The sequence below is a fragment of the Haplochromis burtoni genome, unplaced genomic scaffold, assembly GCF_018398535.1.
Source record: "Haplochromis burtoni strain Fernald_Lab_line unplaced genomic scaffold, NCSU_Asbu1 Contig_171, whole genome shotgun sequence".
Classification (NCBI taxonomy): domain Eukaryota; kingdom Metazoa; phylum Chordata; class Actinopteri; order Cichliformes; family Cichlidae; genus Haplochromis; species Haplochromis burtoni.
Genome location: NW_024582532.1, coordinates 214,278 through 230,104, shown reverse-complemented (window position 1 = coordinate 230,104; position 15,827 = coordinate 214,278). Strand labels below are relative to the sequence as shown.

The following is a 15,827-nucleotide window of genomic DNA, read 5'->3' as shown; positions in this document are numbered from 1 at the left end:
ATTTTAATGTGCTTGTTTTATACCAAGCGCATACATCTATATAAAGCAAATACATTTTTAATTTTATATTTTTGTTGCATTTTACTCAAAACTATTGTTTCATGTTTACGAGGGACAAGGATAATGAATTTTTTAGGTTTTATTGAAATCGTGCAGTCATGTTTCCTGCACTGATTTTCTGCCCTGAAAAGCAGTCGTTCGTGTCTCCACTTCTAACGTGACGTCTAGAAAAGAGAGTGTCCACAATAAACAAGAGGCAGAGTCGACTTGTTTTGATCAGATTGTCTTTATTCAGTGAAACTCCACAGAAACCACCCAAACACATGTTCAGCCAATCAGATAAAGTGCAGGATGCAGAGTATTTATCTGTGAAAGTGCTCCACAGCTGCTGGAGTCTCACTGGTTCTGCAGTTTGTCTTAGTTTCAGTTAAAACAGGTGAGCCGTGGCACCACTTAATTCTTTATTTGTATATTTTTATCCTTTTATTCAGATTTTTATGCTTTTTTTATGTTTTGGGGAAACTTAATTGTTTAGTGTTGAAGCCAAGTTGCTTAACCTTTTTTATTTTTTTATATATTTTTCCAGGCACTGCATCTGCATATTTTTTGTCTTTTTTGTTACGTTTAAGCTACACTACTTAAAATTAAATATTAAATAAATAAATCCTTGACTACATGATCGTTTGTTGCTGGTTTTCTTGTGTTGAGCTTGAGCATTTCAAGTTTCCTGATGATAAATCGTCATATTTTTTTGCAGTTTTTGTCAGTTTTTTCTCTCTCGCTGTAGCAGACACACACTCCTGCCATCACTCTCTCACACTCACACACACATTCACACTTGTTTTGACAGCCACGCGCTGGCTTAGAAACATCTTGGTGCACAACCTGCGGATTCACAGCGACGTTTGATCAAACCACCCCAGACACAGATAACCTTTTTTCCATCTATCCGTCCTTCATCATCCACCTGTCGCCTCTCTTCCTCCACCGGCTCCACCTTCCCATCCATCCGTTACCTTTTCTGTTTCCAATCCACCTTAAACCTCCTTTGGACCATGCAGTCTCCTATTTATTCTTTTAAAACAGCTCGGGTGCTGTGGTTGTTTGCATCATCAGTAAGGCTCAGATTCTAACTTTGAGTCATAAAAATGGAGGACACACGCACGTGGACAGAAATGTGTCTTTGAAGACGTTAAATTGGACAAATACAAGACTGGAACTTTGAACCTGAGTTTCAAATCAATCAGCTTACAATTTTTAAAACAATAAAATAAATTATAGCGTCTGAGCCCGTGATCTTATCTTTTTTTGTGTTTTGTTTGTATTTCGCTACTTTTTGGATAAATAAAGTATTTCATCTTCTCTTACATACATGCCCTGTCACTTGTACTGGATATTGCATGTTTTCATGTTAGCTGCCTATAATTGCAAGTTTAAATGTTTAAATCTTCCGTCAGATTGTCGATTTGAACGAAGTGAAACACTCTGGAGCCCATTTCTTCCTGAACGTCCATCACAGGAAACACTGACGTTGGTGCAGAGAGGCACTTTTAGTTCACCTTAATCAGATCAGATATAAGTTGACATGCAGATGAATGGTGATGGCTCAAACTGTGGGAGCACCAGTATGTGAACATGGGGAAGATGTGCGACTGTCGTTCAGACGTCATTATATAAAAAACAAAAAAACAAAGACACGTGTATTTAACTCCTCGACTGTCTGTGGCCTCTGTCGTACCTGAAAGCAATGTCACCATGGCTGTATTAATAATGTTTGCTGAGTATGCTCACTTCTGTTAATATGAACTTAATATGCATGATAAGTGTGACTTTACCATGTCTACATTCACATTTGAGTGTTTGAGTAAATGTTTTCTCAGATGTTTACATTTATTTTGTCATTTACTCAGCACTTGCGGCAGTTTAAAGGTACTTTTTGTAATTACCCTTTAATTAAACCTGTCACCAGCAGGGGGCAGCACTCTACTGATGTTTGTTGAGATTTTAATTTAGATGTTTTACTTTTGATCTTTCTTTTGATCTACCCCTATTTCCTCGACAGGCTTTGCCTTTTTCCTGACAGCCACAGTAAATACCTTTAAATTTATTAAATTAGTGGCTGGTTAAGCTACGCTGACTTGCTGCAGCACATCGTGTTATTACACAAAAATCTGGCCCGGCCCTAGTTTCCCTCTTACACACAGAACACAGATGCTTTGGACATAAAGTCATAGCAGCTTTACAGAACTTTAGATCGTTTTTCAAAAAGGTTTGGAACTTTTTTAAAATGTAGAAATTTACAACATGAACTTTTAAGTTTATCTGTTTTGTTCTTAAATTGTGACGTTCACTAAACTTTTCAGAAAAGACATCAGACATGATCCAGATGTTGTCCTGAGGTTGACCCCCTCTGCTCTCCCCTGGTCTCTCTCCTCCTCGGTGTTCCTATGCGATGGTGCTCTGTGATGAAGACATGCTGCTCTCTCTGCTTCGGTTCTTGGCGACCTGCTGCTGGTCTTCGTTGCCCGGGGTGTTGCGGTGCTGCCGGCGCGGTGTTTGGCGATGCGGGAGCGTCAGGGTGCAACAGGAGACTCCAACCGTGGGCTCGGGAAGATCCTCGGCCATAGACCAACTGTCTGTGGCCGGGTCGTATTTCTGCACGGCCGCCTTGTAGCGTTTCTCCGCTTCATTCCAGCCGCCCAGCAGGTACAGCTTTTCTGCCAGCGAGGACAGACCTGCAGTGCTCACACCAAGAGGCAGCGGGGCGGCCCGGCTCCATGATCCACTCTCAGGAGAGTAGACCTCCACTGACAGCACATCCACCCGCTCTCCACCGGGTCCCAGCTGGCTTCCTCCCACCACGTACACCTTCCCTCCGACGGTGGCGGAGCAGTGCCAGCCGCGGGGCGTCTCCATGGGAGGCTTCTCGGACCAGGTGTCGGTCTCCACGTTGTAGCACGCCACAGAGCGGGAGTAGGCGCAGTTGATGTAGCCACCGGTCACCAGGATGTCTCCGGAGGGCAAAGTGGCGCTGGCGTGGCAGCAGCGGGGCATCTCCATGGGGGCACGCATCTGCCAGGTGTTGGAGGAGGGCAGGTAGCTCTCGCTGGTGGCCAGGAGACCTTCCACGTTGCGCCCGCCAATGGCGAACAGTCGACCGCCGCTGGCAGCCAGGGAGAAGTGTGTGCGGCGCTGACGCATGCTGGCCAGGTGGAGCCAGGTGTTGAAGCGAGGGTCATATCTGATGTAGGGAAATGGATGAGGAGAGAGTCAGTTAAAGGCTCGTTCAGGGAAAAGTGGGGCTCTAATATATCTGATTAGGTAAAACCAAAGTAGCAGGGACGGGTTACTGATCTCAAGGTCCTGTTGATGTATTGGTTATAAATGTTTTTCCAGATGTTCTGCAGTAATATTCTTTTTATTGCTTTAATATTTTCTGAGACGTGATCTTCTATCAAAGTCACCATGATACGATCAAAGAGCAGCATTAACCCCCCTGTGAGCTTCACTACAGTCAGATATCTGAGAGCGTCCTGCTGGTTGTTCCTGCTCCCACCTGCTGAGGGTGCTGACGGCGTGTTTCGCCTGGTTTCGGGCGTCGTTCTGGTCCTCTCCTCCCGCCACATACAGAAAACCATCCATCACAGCCACGCACTGGTTGAAGCTCTTTGCTGGCAGCTGGGTGAGGTGACGCCAGGTGGCTCCTCCGTCACGAGGGTCCCTCCACAGCACCTAAATGCCAAGGTCAAAGGTCAGTTTGGCATTTTATTAGTTTTAACTGAATATAAAGAGTACAAAACTAGCAAATAAGTCCATCTCAGCCCCAGGATCAAACTACATGTCCTCTCACTCATATTTCCCCATTGAGGGACAATAAAGGATATTTCTATTCTATTTCTATTCAGTATAGTCACACATTTTTAGCACCGACCTCTCGGCTCAGAGCTCTCTCGGTGAGAGACGGACGCCCTCCGACGATGAGCAGAGTCTGATGCCCGGCGCGGACCCGCGTGCGTCGGGACTGCAGGGTGTTTTGCTGGTAGGGCAGCAGGTGGTAGTTCATGGCGTCCACCAGCAGGCGGTGACACTGGGGGTCCTGCATCATGCGCGGCACAGGCTGGATCTGGCTCACCAGCTCGCTGGCCGGGATGGTCTCAAAGCGAACGTGCGACAGAAGCTCTGCGGCGTGAACCTGACGGGAGGCGTCAAAGTCGAGCCACTTCATGGCGAGCTGGAGGAGGAGATGACATCACTGGATATGAGAGATTTAAAGATTTAGCATAAACTCTCTCATTTTCCAGTCCTGCGGCGGCCATAGTTGTTCAGGAAACCCACATCTCCTGATTTCTGTTTGTCATGAAAAAGTTTTAAAATGTCTTGTTTTGGCACTTATGATTTAGGTTTAATTAATATGATTTGTGATAATAACTCACCGTTTGGATTCAGTATGTGTAAATTGTTGTGCTACTAAACCAGTCCGGAGATGGTACCAGTTTAATGTATCTACTGAGATATTCACAGACTCACATATGGTCCAGTTTATAAATAAAATCACTTCTTCTCAGCTGTTTGTCTATTTAAGTTTGTAATGCGGCTGAATATTAATAAACTCGCAAGGAGTTATACTTGGGGCCTTATGCTCACAGCCGACCTGCAGCTGACTGGTTTGGATTGATGGGTCTGTGCTGGGTTCTCAACAGCTGGTCTGGGGCCTGTTTTTAGTCCTGGATGAAAATAGAAGGAAGTCCCAGAGGGTCACCGAGTTAACACTGCAAGTGTCAGGAGTCGCCTCCTAGAAGAGCCGGCACTACTTCTCACCTGAGAAGTTGATATTATTTTCCCCCAAATTCACAGTAAGAAGCATTTTAGTAGAATTTGGATTAAAATAAACTTAAGATTAAACCGCAGCTGTGATTAATTCGGCCGGAGGTGCTGGAACAATGTTACATTAACAAATAAACACGATGTTTGACCTCTGACCTTGAAGGCAGTGACCTCTGAAGGCAGCAGCAGTGAGTCGTCCTGCAGGAAGGCCGAGATCTGCTCCAGGGTCAGCTGGTTGAAGAGCGGTGTCTCTGCAAACTGCACAAAGTTCTCCAGCACAAAGCGGCGGGCGGCGTCGCACACAGGCAGGAGGGCGTAGGCGGCGGCGATGTTCCAGATGTAGACACAGGTCTGCACGTTGAGCTCGGCCAGCAGGAAGTCCACGCACATCTTGAGGAGCTGCGGGATCTGCAGGGTGGCGGCGGCGGACACGGTGCAGCTGATGGTGTACAGGGACATGTGGACGCGACCCAGGTAGGCGAAGGTGATGACATTGGCCAGACCTGCAGACGGGGAGTCACCACATAAACTGAAGAACTTAAGAAAGTTGTTTAGATAAGGAGTGTCATGCATCGGTAGGAGCAATGGATAACTGTTTTATTTAACTGTTTTATTTAAACATTTTATTGCCATTTATACTTGAAAAAACTGATTTTTTTCTGCTTTTAACTTCATAGGATGTAAATCCAATCCAATTTTATTTATAAAGCACTTTAAAATACCCAGCACAGGAACAAAGTGCTGTACAGAAAATAAGTTAAAACAATAGAATAACAGAAAACAGCAAAATAAATAAATAAAACACATAAAACATAAAATTAAAACAGCCCTATGTTAAAACAAAAACAAGATAAAACAGCATCGAATCACCTAAAAACAACTAAAATAAAAAACCAACATCTCACGTGGTGTCAAAGGCCAGGGTAAAGAGGTGGGTTTTCAAGAGTGACTTAAAAACAGATAAAGAACTGGCCTGTCTAATCTCTAAAGGAAGCTCGTTCCACAGTTTGGGAGCTGCTACAGCAAAAGCACGATCTCCTCTAAGTTTACGCCCAGTCCTGGGTATCTTCAGGAGCAGCTGATCAGCTGACCTGAGAGAGCGGGTGGGTGTATAAGGCTGTAGCAGCTCAGAGAGATAAGATGGAGCTAGGCCATGGAGAGCTTTAAAAGTAAATAAAAGAATTTTAAAATGAATCCTAAAAGAAATGGGCAGCCAGTGAAGTGAAGCTAAAACAGGGGAAATGTGCTCAAACTTTCGAGTGCCAGTTAAAAGACGAGCTGCGGCATTTTGCACCCTCTGTAGTGACTAATATATAATGCGACTGACCCCAATATAAAGTGCATTACAGTAATCCAGCCGAGTGCTAACAAAGGCGTGGATCACTGTCTCAAAGTGCTGCCGTGAAAGAATTGGTTTTATTTTTGCCAGCTGCCTGAGGTGAAAGAAGCTAGATTTTACCACTGCCTTAATTTGATTATCAAACTTAGATCACAGTCCACTTTGACCCCCAGGTTTGTGACAGTTGGCTTAACATACTGTGCCAGGGAATCTACATACACATTGGGGGTCTCAGTGGAGCTACCAAAAACCATCACCTCTGTCTTTTTATCATTGAATTTTAAAAAGTTAACAGACATCCAAGCCTTAATGTCATCGAGACACTGAAGTAATGGCTGTGTAAGGTATCTGCCTAAATAGTCTGCAGCACGACATGATTCAACAAAAACATCTAAAAGACAGAAAACTATTAACACGCAGTCTCTTTTTTTAAGATGTTATTGCTGTAGCATCGGTATAAGAGATGCTGTGATTGGCCATTGTAACAAACTTGGAGGAAGAAGCTGTACATTTGGCCTGGTAACCGTCATGAGGTGCATGAAGTCTGTGGCCAAAGGAGTTTGACTTATGTTGTAAGCTTTATTTGAAGGTTACATGTAAGAATCTAAGCTTTGTCTTAACACGAATTGAACCTACCAAGAGGCGAAAGGGAGGGGAGCTCGAGGCGCTTCATGCTGGGGTCTTTGGCCAGAATCTCCCTGAAGTACTGACTGACTGAGGAGATCACCAGTTTGTGGACATCAAAGGCTTTTGTCTTACAAGCCAACTCCAGATCAGTCAGGAACCTGGGAGGAACAAAGAAGAAGAAAGCTCTAATAAAACTCTAAACTGGTCATTTTCCCAGGTTGTATCGTTCCATAACTGAATTACTGATGTGTTTAATTGAAAGATTCATTAAATGTGTGGGTTTTGCAATGCACTCAATCATAGCTGTAGCCTAAGAAGGTTATATTGTATCATGCTGTTTTGGCGCGTACTGTAAAGTGCCAATAAAAGTTTTTCAGTTCCTTGAAATTTTATTGATGAAATTCTACCTGAATCTTGAAATCACCCTTGTGTGCCTCAGCAGCCTGTAAACTTAAATTATTGCACAAAAACATATATTACTCTATCACTAACTGAAAGTGTTTTACAGTGTGATGCAGCAGTCAGCATCAAACTAACTTCTCCTGGCGCATCTTGCTGAGCTCCTCCAGCAGGGCGTTGCCGTGCAGGGGTCGCGTGAGCTCGCTGCCCAGGCCGAGGCCTCTCTCTCCGGGCTTGATGACGGGCGGCGGCAGGGGTAGGTTGAGGCTGTTCAGCTGAGCGATGTCCAGAGCTGCCATCTGCTCAATCTTCTTCACCCCGCTCTCCATCACCACAACACCGTCGCCACGGTTCTCCACTTTCAAGGTGGCTGAAACAGCCTCCATGGCGACCTGAGAGATGGTTTCCACGGCAGCCTTCTTCGGACGGGAGGCCTTCTTCTTGGGAGGCATCGCTGGACTGTGGGCGATGTGTTTTTTTTCTTTGTTTTAGTGTTTTTTTTCTTTGTTTTAGTCAATCTTTACTTTAATGACTGAGTTTATTAAATTCACCCACTGAGTAACTTACTTTTACAATAAAATGTACAAACGAGTTGGTTTGATCTTCTTTAGGGGAAAATAAGTGTTCAGTGAAGCAGCCTTGGATCAGTGTAGATAGCTGGGTAGGTTGGTGGTTTCACTCTAACACAGCACACAGCACCTGGAAGAAAACAGAAGCAGAAATTTGGAGTTCACCAACTTGTCCAAGCACTTTGATGTTCAGCCTGGGGGAGCTGATGACCGACCCAACAACCGTCCAGTTGGTCAATGACCAACTTTGCCTCCTGGGCCACAGCTGACCACAGGTTTACAGGAGCTGCTCTTCCCAGGTGCTCTCAAATTCAAGTGCTGACCAGGCCTCAATTTGCTTAGCAAGGAAAACAGCCCTCAGGTCCCTCCCTCACTACCTCGGCAAACACTTTGCCGATCAGTTTTTGGATTATGGTCATTATCAGAGTCAGAATGGATGATCACCTGGGATACACACTCTACTGACAGATGACCAGTACTCTGACACAACACAACAAACACCGACTGATCATCAGAACCTTTTCCAAATCCCGCAGAGGCTCGCCCGAGGACAAACTCCACGTCTGTAGCTGTGAATGACAGCTGCATGTGTCCTGAGGCTCGGCTCGGGGCGGTGTTTGCGGTTTATAGTGGCCCACTGTTGCACATCACACGCTCCGTATTTCACTCACAAAGCAACCGGGGAATCTTAGTCACGCTCGCAATGAGTCGAGCTCTACAAACTGCCAGAGCAGTGAGGTGACCGAGAGGAGGCGATGCATGGATGTCAGAGGGTGTCTGAAATAAACAAAGAGTAGAAATGTTGCATAGGGGACGTCCTGCATATGCTGAAAGCTTATAGGTTCAGTTGTGCATGAAGGATGGAGGGTGTCGTCTTGTCTTTTCAGCTGAAAACAGTAACATCTTGTATATTATATGCATAAATGTATTTGTGCAACTGGTCTGGAATATTGTTTACAAACAGTTTTCACTGAAAGCTTTCAGATTCTACTTATTCTGGTTTGGTTGGTTTATATCTTAAATCAGGGATGACAAACTCATTTTACATCGTGGGCCGGACTCTCCCCTTTCTGTCAGTGTAAAGAAGTTTGACTGCACATTTAATCTCTGAGAATAATATAAGAATAAGAAGTGCAATATCAACAGCACATCTCAGTTTTTCTGCACGATAAAGAAAAGCTGCTCTGGTAAAACCAAAAAATGTATCTGCACGGAGCTTTGGGCCAAAATTGTAAGAAATAAATGTGAAATGAGAACTGATTATTTCTACAGTAGATAGTAAAAAAATACAACCCCAAAACCCAGGAACTTTTACATCATTTAATCATTTATCTATTACTTAATAACGTTGGTGTAGTATGAACATCCATTGGGAGAAAAAGCTATAAAAGAAAATATTAGCAATCTTTACTGCAAAGAATCTGTCTGTTTGTGTCTTTTGTCGTTGTGTGGCACTGTTTGGTTCACACTCACAAACACATCCTTCTCTGACGATGCAGGACAAACAGCAAATTTCAAATCTTTTGATAAAAACTCCTCATCTGAAACTCGGCGTGTCTGCTTTGTGCTTTATATGCAGCTATTTTCTACATCAGCTGCTGCACTCGTGCGTGATGCAGTGAATGAGCGAAGGTCACGATGACACGGTTATAAATGTTAGTGACACAAACGCAGAGGCCTCCCTGCTCTGTTTGCAGAGTTTTAAAGTGTTGTGGACATGCAGCGATAAACAGAGACGGTGATCTTTGTTCTTGGCTCACAGTTTGTTGATAACGAGCTCTGCCAGTTATAAAACCACACAGCCTTGGAAATAGCAGCTTTGCCCTTGTTGTCATTCCAGAACATGTTCAGTAAGTCCGCATTTCCTTTGTTTAGTGAAGAACTGGGCACAAGTGTAGATTTCAGGAGGGATAAACCATTAAAGCATTAAGAAGCAGAATTTGTCATTTTTGGTGTAACTGTTGCTCTCTTAGCAAAATAATCTGCAAAACTTATGAACGTGTGCTTGCACAACGACTGGACGTAGTAAGGTTTAATATGTTAAAATATATAAGCTTATTTCTAACATGTTATTAATGTGATTAAGCTTTTTTAGATGGTGTAAATTAATGATGTTGTCTCTCTGCCTCCGTTATGTTTCTCATGCTTCCTTTGCTGCAGAATGTGGCTGATCTAAATCGTTAACAACATCCTCTGATGCGACCACCAGTGTTACTGTATCTGTAATCTGATGCTGTCAAACCTCTCAGCTCATCAAAAAGACGGCTCGGTTAACTTCTAGCCTCATGGAAAAAGTATTCCTACACCCACAACTCAAACATAACTGCAGTGAAACCACCGAGACCACAGACGTGATTCACCGCTCTTTCCACCCTCCTCCCTTAAATAGCGCCTTTGGGCTCCACATAAGGACGGGCAATGGTGGGAGATGGGATAGTACAGGACGGAGCAGCAGCTGTTGTTGGTGTCATATGAAGAGGAGGAGCTCAGAGTTACAAATGGTCACTTGGAGTGTTGCAATCCCTCCTGAAACAGTTGAAACAGTAGCGTTTAGCCGACTGCTAAGCTGCTGTATAACCTCATACATCAGAAGAAGAAGAGTGAAATCACTCCACAGACTTTCGGATCTGTGAGTCTATACAGGGTTTCTGTGACTGTGACCTTGGCCGCTCCCCTTCAGTTTGATGGTAACAGCAACGCAGAGCCATTAAAACATGAAGCACCAGCAGAGATATGAAGACAAAACCAAACGTAAAAGTAGAAAATTGAAAATTTACAGCCTGATCTTAAAAAATATGCAAACTTTTACTTATAGAAATTTCAAATAAAGTAAGAATTTCTTTTTCAGTCCCATAAAAATCGCATAAACATGGCACAGAGGCCCCAAGGGGTGCACGATGAAGTGAGATTAGTGGCTCAGCGGGCTATTTCAAGCTTAAAGTCAGAGTTTTCAGTGTCTTTGTGCCTGGCTAAATCACAGCAGTAACATATGCTGAACACAGAACCTGGTCAAGAGCAGGTTATGTTCACAGTTTAAAATCGTCTGACAGACCCAGGTATTCACTAATTCATTTATTTAAAGCATGATGTAAGTGCAATACAGATTCTTCAAGCTGGTAATCGGAATATTGATTAAACCCAAACTGAGTGCGAGTCTCTTTCACACTGCTGCAGCTGCCAGAGCACAGAACACACACCAGGAATACCTACTTCTGTATCTGCTGGCAAACTAAAGCGATTTCCACGTCTCCTTATCAGAGCTCTAAGTCTCAGATATAAACAGCAGCACTGAGGGCGCACTCTGCCATAACATAAATAAACAATAAAATGTTTATTTTACCGCTCAGTGCGATAAATCACCAGATTTAACCATTTTCTGTGACTTAATCTCTTTTTGCAACGACTATGCATTTTAATGATTTTTATCACCGTTTTATTATTATGATCATGTGATAATGGAAGCCTAACAGGGAGAGCTGATAAGCACCGTCATACCTGTTAACTCCAGCTGGGATTTCAGGTTTTGTCAGTTAACACAAGGAAAGTCTGTCTTATAGCATACCATGGTTCATTAATTCTAATTAGCAAAGGTGACAATGCAACAGCTGGTTACTGCGTCCCAACAGCTGTCAGTGAAGGTGGCCACGCCCCTCAGAGAGAAACTATCCACAGAAAACTCTAAGCAGGTTCATTCCTGCTGTGAAGCTGGATGTTTTAACCTGGAGGTTTATGGGGACTCAGTTTAGGAGCAAGCCTCAAGTGGCCGTAAGAGGAACTGCAGTTTTTATCACATTCAGGCTAATCAGGTTGCCATTTAGCTAAATCTGATTAAGCACCTTTTTCTTAGTTTACATAATTTTATGCTCATGGTTGAACACCGGACAGTTTTTGTTCTTCCTCATAAGACAAAGCCTACATCCTAAATCCTAAAGGGAAAAAACATCCACCGGTATTTTAACCTAACTAGCCTAGAAGAGTAGCTTCAGTCTCTGCAGTCTGCTGAATTTCATTCCCTTTCAAAAGTTAAACACAGTGTAGTGATTTATACATTTGTCTACCATATGAAAGATCCCCACTTCAGTCCATGGAGGATACACAAATCCCTTTGAGGTTGAATCAGGAAAGGAAAATCAGCCAAATCCTCTGTGGTGACGCCTTTGAAAGAGGAAGCAGATGAAAGTAGCTTAGCTTAAATGTTGAAGCATTACTTAAATGCATGCTTTACAAGTGTAATTTACTAAATGTGGCCTGTCACAAATATTAATAAGCCCACTCTCTTTCATATAAATGCATCTGGAATAAAAACAAGCCACTAGCTGACGCTGTGCTCTCGTAGTTTAAACATAAATAAATCCATCTATCATTTCCTTTAACATGTAACATCTTTAAAATCAAGATTTCAGACAAACTTGCTAACGAAGTGATTCAGTGCTGTGAAAATAATCTTTGCTCTGTGTGAGTCAGCTGTCACAAATATCTGGGACCAAGGTTAGAGGTGCGAGCAGCTGCTCCGTCATCCACCGTACTGGGAACCAGACCTCCACCCCCAGCTCCAACCACCACCAACAACAAATATACCTCTTTCAAAACAACAAAATTGAGCATTAATCAGTTTGAGTTCAGGTGTTATCACAAAAACTGTGAGAAGATCCTGCCTCCTGTGGTTAAATAAAAGCTCTGGACTAAAGCGGATCAGCCCATATGTGTAATAGATTACTCTGAAAGTTATTAATGTAAACATGCAGCCGAACACAAATAGAGTTCAGTTTGAATCGCTGCCAGTGATCACATGATCCATCTGTGGGCTGATTATTTTCTTATTTACAAACATAAACAATTTGAACATTGTTGCCCATTTCGGCTTCAGCTCTGCTTTTCTTTGAATTTGATTATTAAAGTTATGGAGCTGCAATGAGCCTCACAGCTTCTTCTCTGCAGTCTAATAGATGTTTGTTTGTGTCTGGTGGAAAAGAAAAATACATCTTAAATGATGTTGAAAACACTTTTTAACTGTATTAATTTGCTGTTGCCACACGTGCTTTTTCACCTGAAGAAATAGGAACTATTTTACTGTGAAATACAAGGAGGAGGCTGGTAATCTAAGCACTGGAGGTCCAGCTTCAGCTCTGAAATTTTATTTTTAAACCTTGAGCTCTGTGCTCCTGTGAAGCTGCTCTGAGTGTGTCGCACTTCTCAAAGAAGCACAAATTTTCTCCAATAATTGTCACTCTGCAGAAAACGAGCAGCGTCTTTTCAGTTAAACGTGTAAGAGCTGCACAACACAAGCGCAGTCTACAGATTCTGATTTTCCGAGTGTGTTTATTGTTGTTTTTTGTTGTTTTTAAACTTGATTAGAGATGTGTTTTCAATCAGCAGTGATTCAGGAGTGAAAAACTACTTATGAGAGGAAAAAAAACTCTAATGTGCCAATTTAAAAAAAACAAACAACAACTATGTATTAAGTGTGAATTTATCTGCTGCCCTTTGTGACTGGATCACAGTGTGGGAGGTTTAGGAGACGGAGAGCACCTGTCGATGAGGAGGAGCAGCAGCACTCCTCACATCCACAGTGAACACACACAATTATTCTCTCTGGCATAAAGAGCAGCTTAAGTCAGCAAACTTTCATTTATTAAAGTATAATTTTGAATTAATAACTTATATAATTCATATATAAATGCTCTGATTATTTGCTGTTTGATGCTCAGCAGGAAGTGACTGATTTTAGAGCAATTTCACCGATCAGCTGCTTGCTATAGTCTGAAACATCGGCGTTATTTACAGAGTTAAAACTGGTCGTTGATATTGTTTCCACGGACAGAAATAGAAAGCCATCTGATTCATACCTGAATTGTTTGGGAACAACCGTCACACGCAGTCTTCTCCATAGTGTGCGTGGAGAGGATATCCCTAATCTGGATTACACATAAACAACACCTTTATACAGACATCTACAGTGTCTGTGTGTAAATTCTGCCACATTTGTTGCCGGGTAAACTTATTTATCTGGTCTCTCACAGTCTTCAGCTCTCATGTGCGAATTATAAATATTGATGTGAGAATTTCACACGTTTGTTCTTCTTCTTACAAGCTAGAATCTTCTGTTTGTTTCACTTTGTTTGAAATCTTGATCACAAATTTGCCCGTGCTGGAAAATCCAATCAAACTTTTTAAACCAAGAGTCTCAAGAAAAGGCGATCAGCTCGATGTAGAAATGGTTGCATTTATAACGTTCATCATTAAATAAAGAAATTAGTCAACAGAGAAAAGATTCAAAGCTGCTGAGGTCTTACCTGAGCTACAGAGACAGGTGGGCTCATGCTGTTTTCATGCTTGGGCTCCACAACCAACTACAGGCTCACATACTGTAACAGTAATAATAACCCATAATAACTGTGTGCTATACTTTGTGCTATACTGCGTTTATGTCACCTGTACCTGTGCAGCATAAATCCACACGACACAACATCAGCTCCCGGCTTCTATCACCTTTCACATGTGGCTGCATTCCTCTGCTTATCTCATATGGGTATTTATAGAAGCTGACCAGCACTACAGGCGTGTGTGTTTGTGTGCTCTAACACCCCCTGCGGTACAGTAATATTCCAGCAGCAGCTTCTTCACATTGTTTCCACTCAACAGTTAAATATAAAGATTAGAATAAATTCTAGTTTTTATGATAATAGCATAATTTCATATTGAGATAATTTCATATGTGTTTTGTTTTTATTTCACTTTAATAAAATCTCCTCAACATGCTGTTAAGCATTGAAATTAAATGTATTTTACCTCTTTCTCTGGCCTCGCTCTTGCTCTTCTTCCCTTCCTTTTCTTCTTCTTTCACCGTCTTTCTTTGTTCTGGGTGGTTGTTCACTCACAGGTTCCTCTTAGCTCCGTCCCTCTGTCCTCTGTCCATCTGCAGCAGTGCTGTGTGTGTGTGCATGTGACTGTTTGTGTGTCAGTATCAGGGTCCCCAAAAAAGCTGTAACGTATGATTCAACCCCCATCAGACCCTCCTCTTTCGTTTCCCTTCTCCAGCATCCACCTCCATTTCCAAATACAGGCACCCCCTCATCACCCCTCCCCTCCTAGAATAGAATCCATAACAGGCCTGCTCTCTTCTCACCACCCTCCCTCCTTTGGGACCTCAGGGTGTCAGGTGTTAAACTTGGCTTCTCTCTTGTGTGTCTGTTTTCTTTGTTAGTTTGTTGCTCAGCTTTTTCACACCAGCAAACAGGGTTAGCATGGCTCAATAGTTATTTTATGATTACTGCAAACATTAAGTTGTCTAGTGTTTAGTGGATAGTAATAAATGTGCCTGGAATTTAAATGCAACAAAAACTGACAACTGGAGTCATGCACAGAATTGACATCATATAAAAATATCACCTGTGTTGTCTCACGTAAACATGCACTCAATAAATATCAGCAATTCAAATCCAAACAAACCAGACAGCTACAGGTTTGTGATTCCTGATGAGATGCTTGGATAATGCAGTGGTTCACATATCACATAGCAAGCAAATGACTCCTGGTTTGATCCCAAGAAAAGACACATATCCTCTTGGCGTTATGTCAGGAGGGCAACTGGTGTAAAAAAAAAAAAATCTGCCAAATCAAACATGTGAAGCTAACTGCTGTGGTGACCCTTTGTGAATAAGGAGGTAGCTGAAAGTAGCTTTCCTTTGTATAAAAGAAAAAATTAACTGTAAGTCAACCAACACTCTAGTTTTAAGAATGAATCTTATGACATAACTCTGAGGAAAACATCCAGCTCCAAGTTATCGCATAGTCAGTGATACCAATACATTTAACGTGGAAGACATTTGTGACTTTTTACACAAGCTCCTGGAGACGCTACCGTATATGCAAGTGCATTCAGAAATGTTGAAGCTGGTCCCCTGGAAACAATTGTTGATAGAGGAATTCAATGAATGGGTGTTCTTGTTTTAAAGTGACCCTTCCAGTCAGTCTGTGGTTGACAGCATCTCTGCTTTGTCTGTGCTTATGAACATTTTTTATGTTACTTTAGTGAAGCTTAATCTGTTTGGGGGTATGGTAGCCAAACT

General features: G+C 42.6%; 1 protein-coding gene across 3 annotated transcripts; it reads right to left on the bottom strand.

The window, feature by feature from the left end:
* Positions 1-267: 267 nt before the first annotated feature.
* Positions 268-14,731, bottom strand: klhl43 (kelch-like family member 43). 3 transcript variants are annotated; one of them, XM_042225398.1, is made up of 8 exons: positions 14,548-14,731; positions 7,757-7,888; positions 7,328-7,648; positions 6,800-6,948; positions 4,981-5,327; positions 3,932-4,231; positions 3,557-3,732; positions 268-3,241 (listed from the first exon to the last, which is right to left on the bottom strand). In XM_042225398.1, exons 3-8 carry the CDS (start codon positions 7,639-7,641, stop codon positions 2,446-2,448), a joined length of 2,082 nt encoding a protein of 693 aa, XP_042081332.1. In that variant the 5' UTR covers positions 7,642-7,648; positions 7,757-7,888; positions 14,548-14,731; the 3' UTR covers positions 268-2,445. The 3 variants fall into 3 exon arrangements, with proteins under 3 accessions (XP_042081332.1, XP_042081333.1, XP_005941010.1); XM_042225399.1 differs by lacking the exon at positions 14,548-14,731 and adding an exon at positions 14,052-14,513; XM_005940948.3 differs by lacking the exon at positions 14,548-14,731 and adding an exon at positions 11,817-12,680.
* Positions 14,732-15,827: the final 1,096 nt, after the last annotated feature.

What these genes read in the sequence shown, in the direction of transcription:
- klhl43 (XM_042225398.1), bottom strand. Translation starts at nt 7,641, where the DNA reads ATGCCTCCCAAGAAGAAGGCCTCCCGTCCGAAGAAGGCTGCCGTGGAA. An exon ending in AGAGAGCTCTGAGCCGAGAG is followed by an intron (nt 3,733 to 3,931) that starts GTCGGTGCTAAA and finishes CTTGGCATTTAG; the next exon opens with GTGCTGTGGAGGGACCCTCG. An exon ending in GCCGTCAGCACCCTCAGCAG is followed by an intron (nt 3,242 to 3,556) that starts GTGGGAGCAGGA and finishes TCCCTACATCAG; the next exon opens with ATATGACCCTCGCTTCAACA.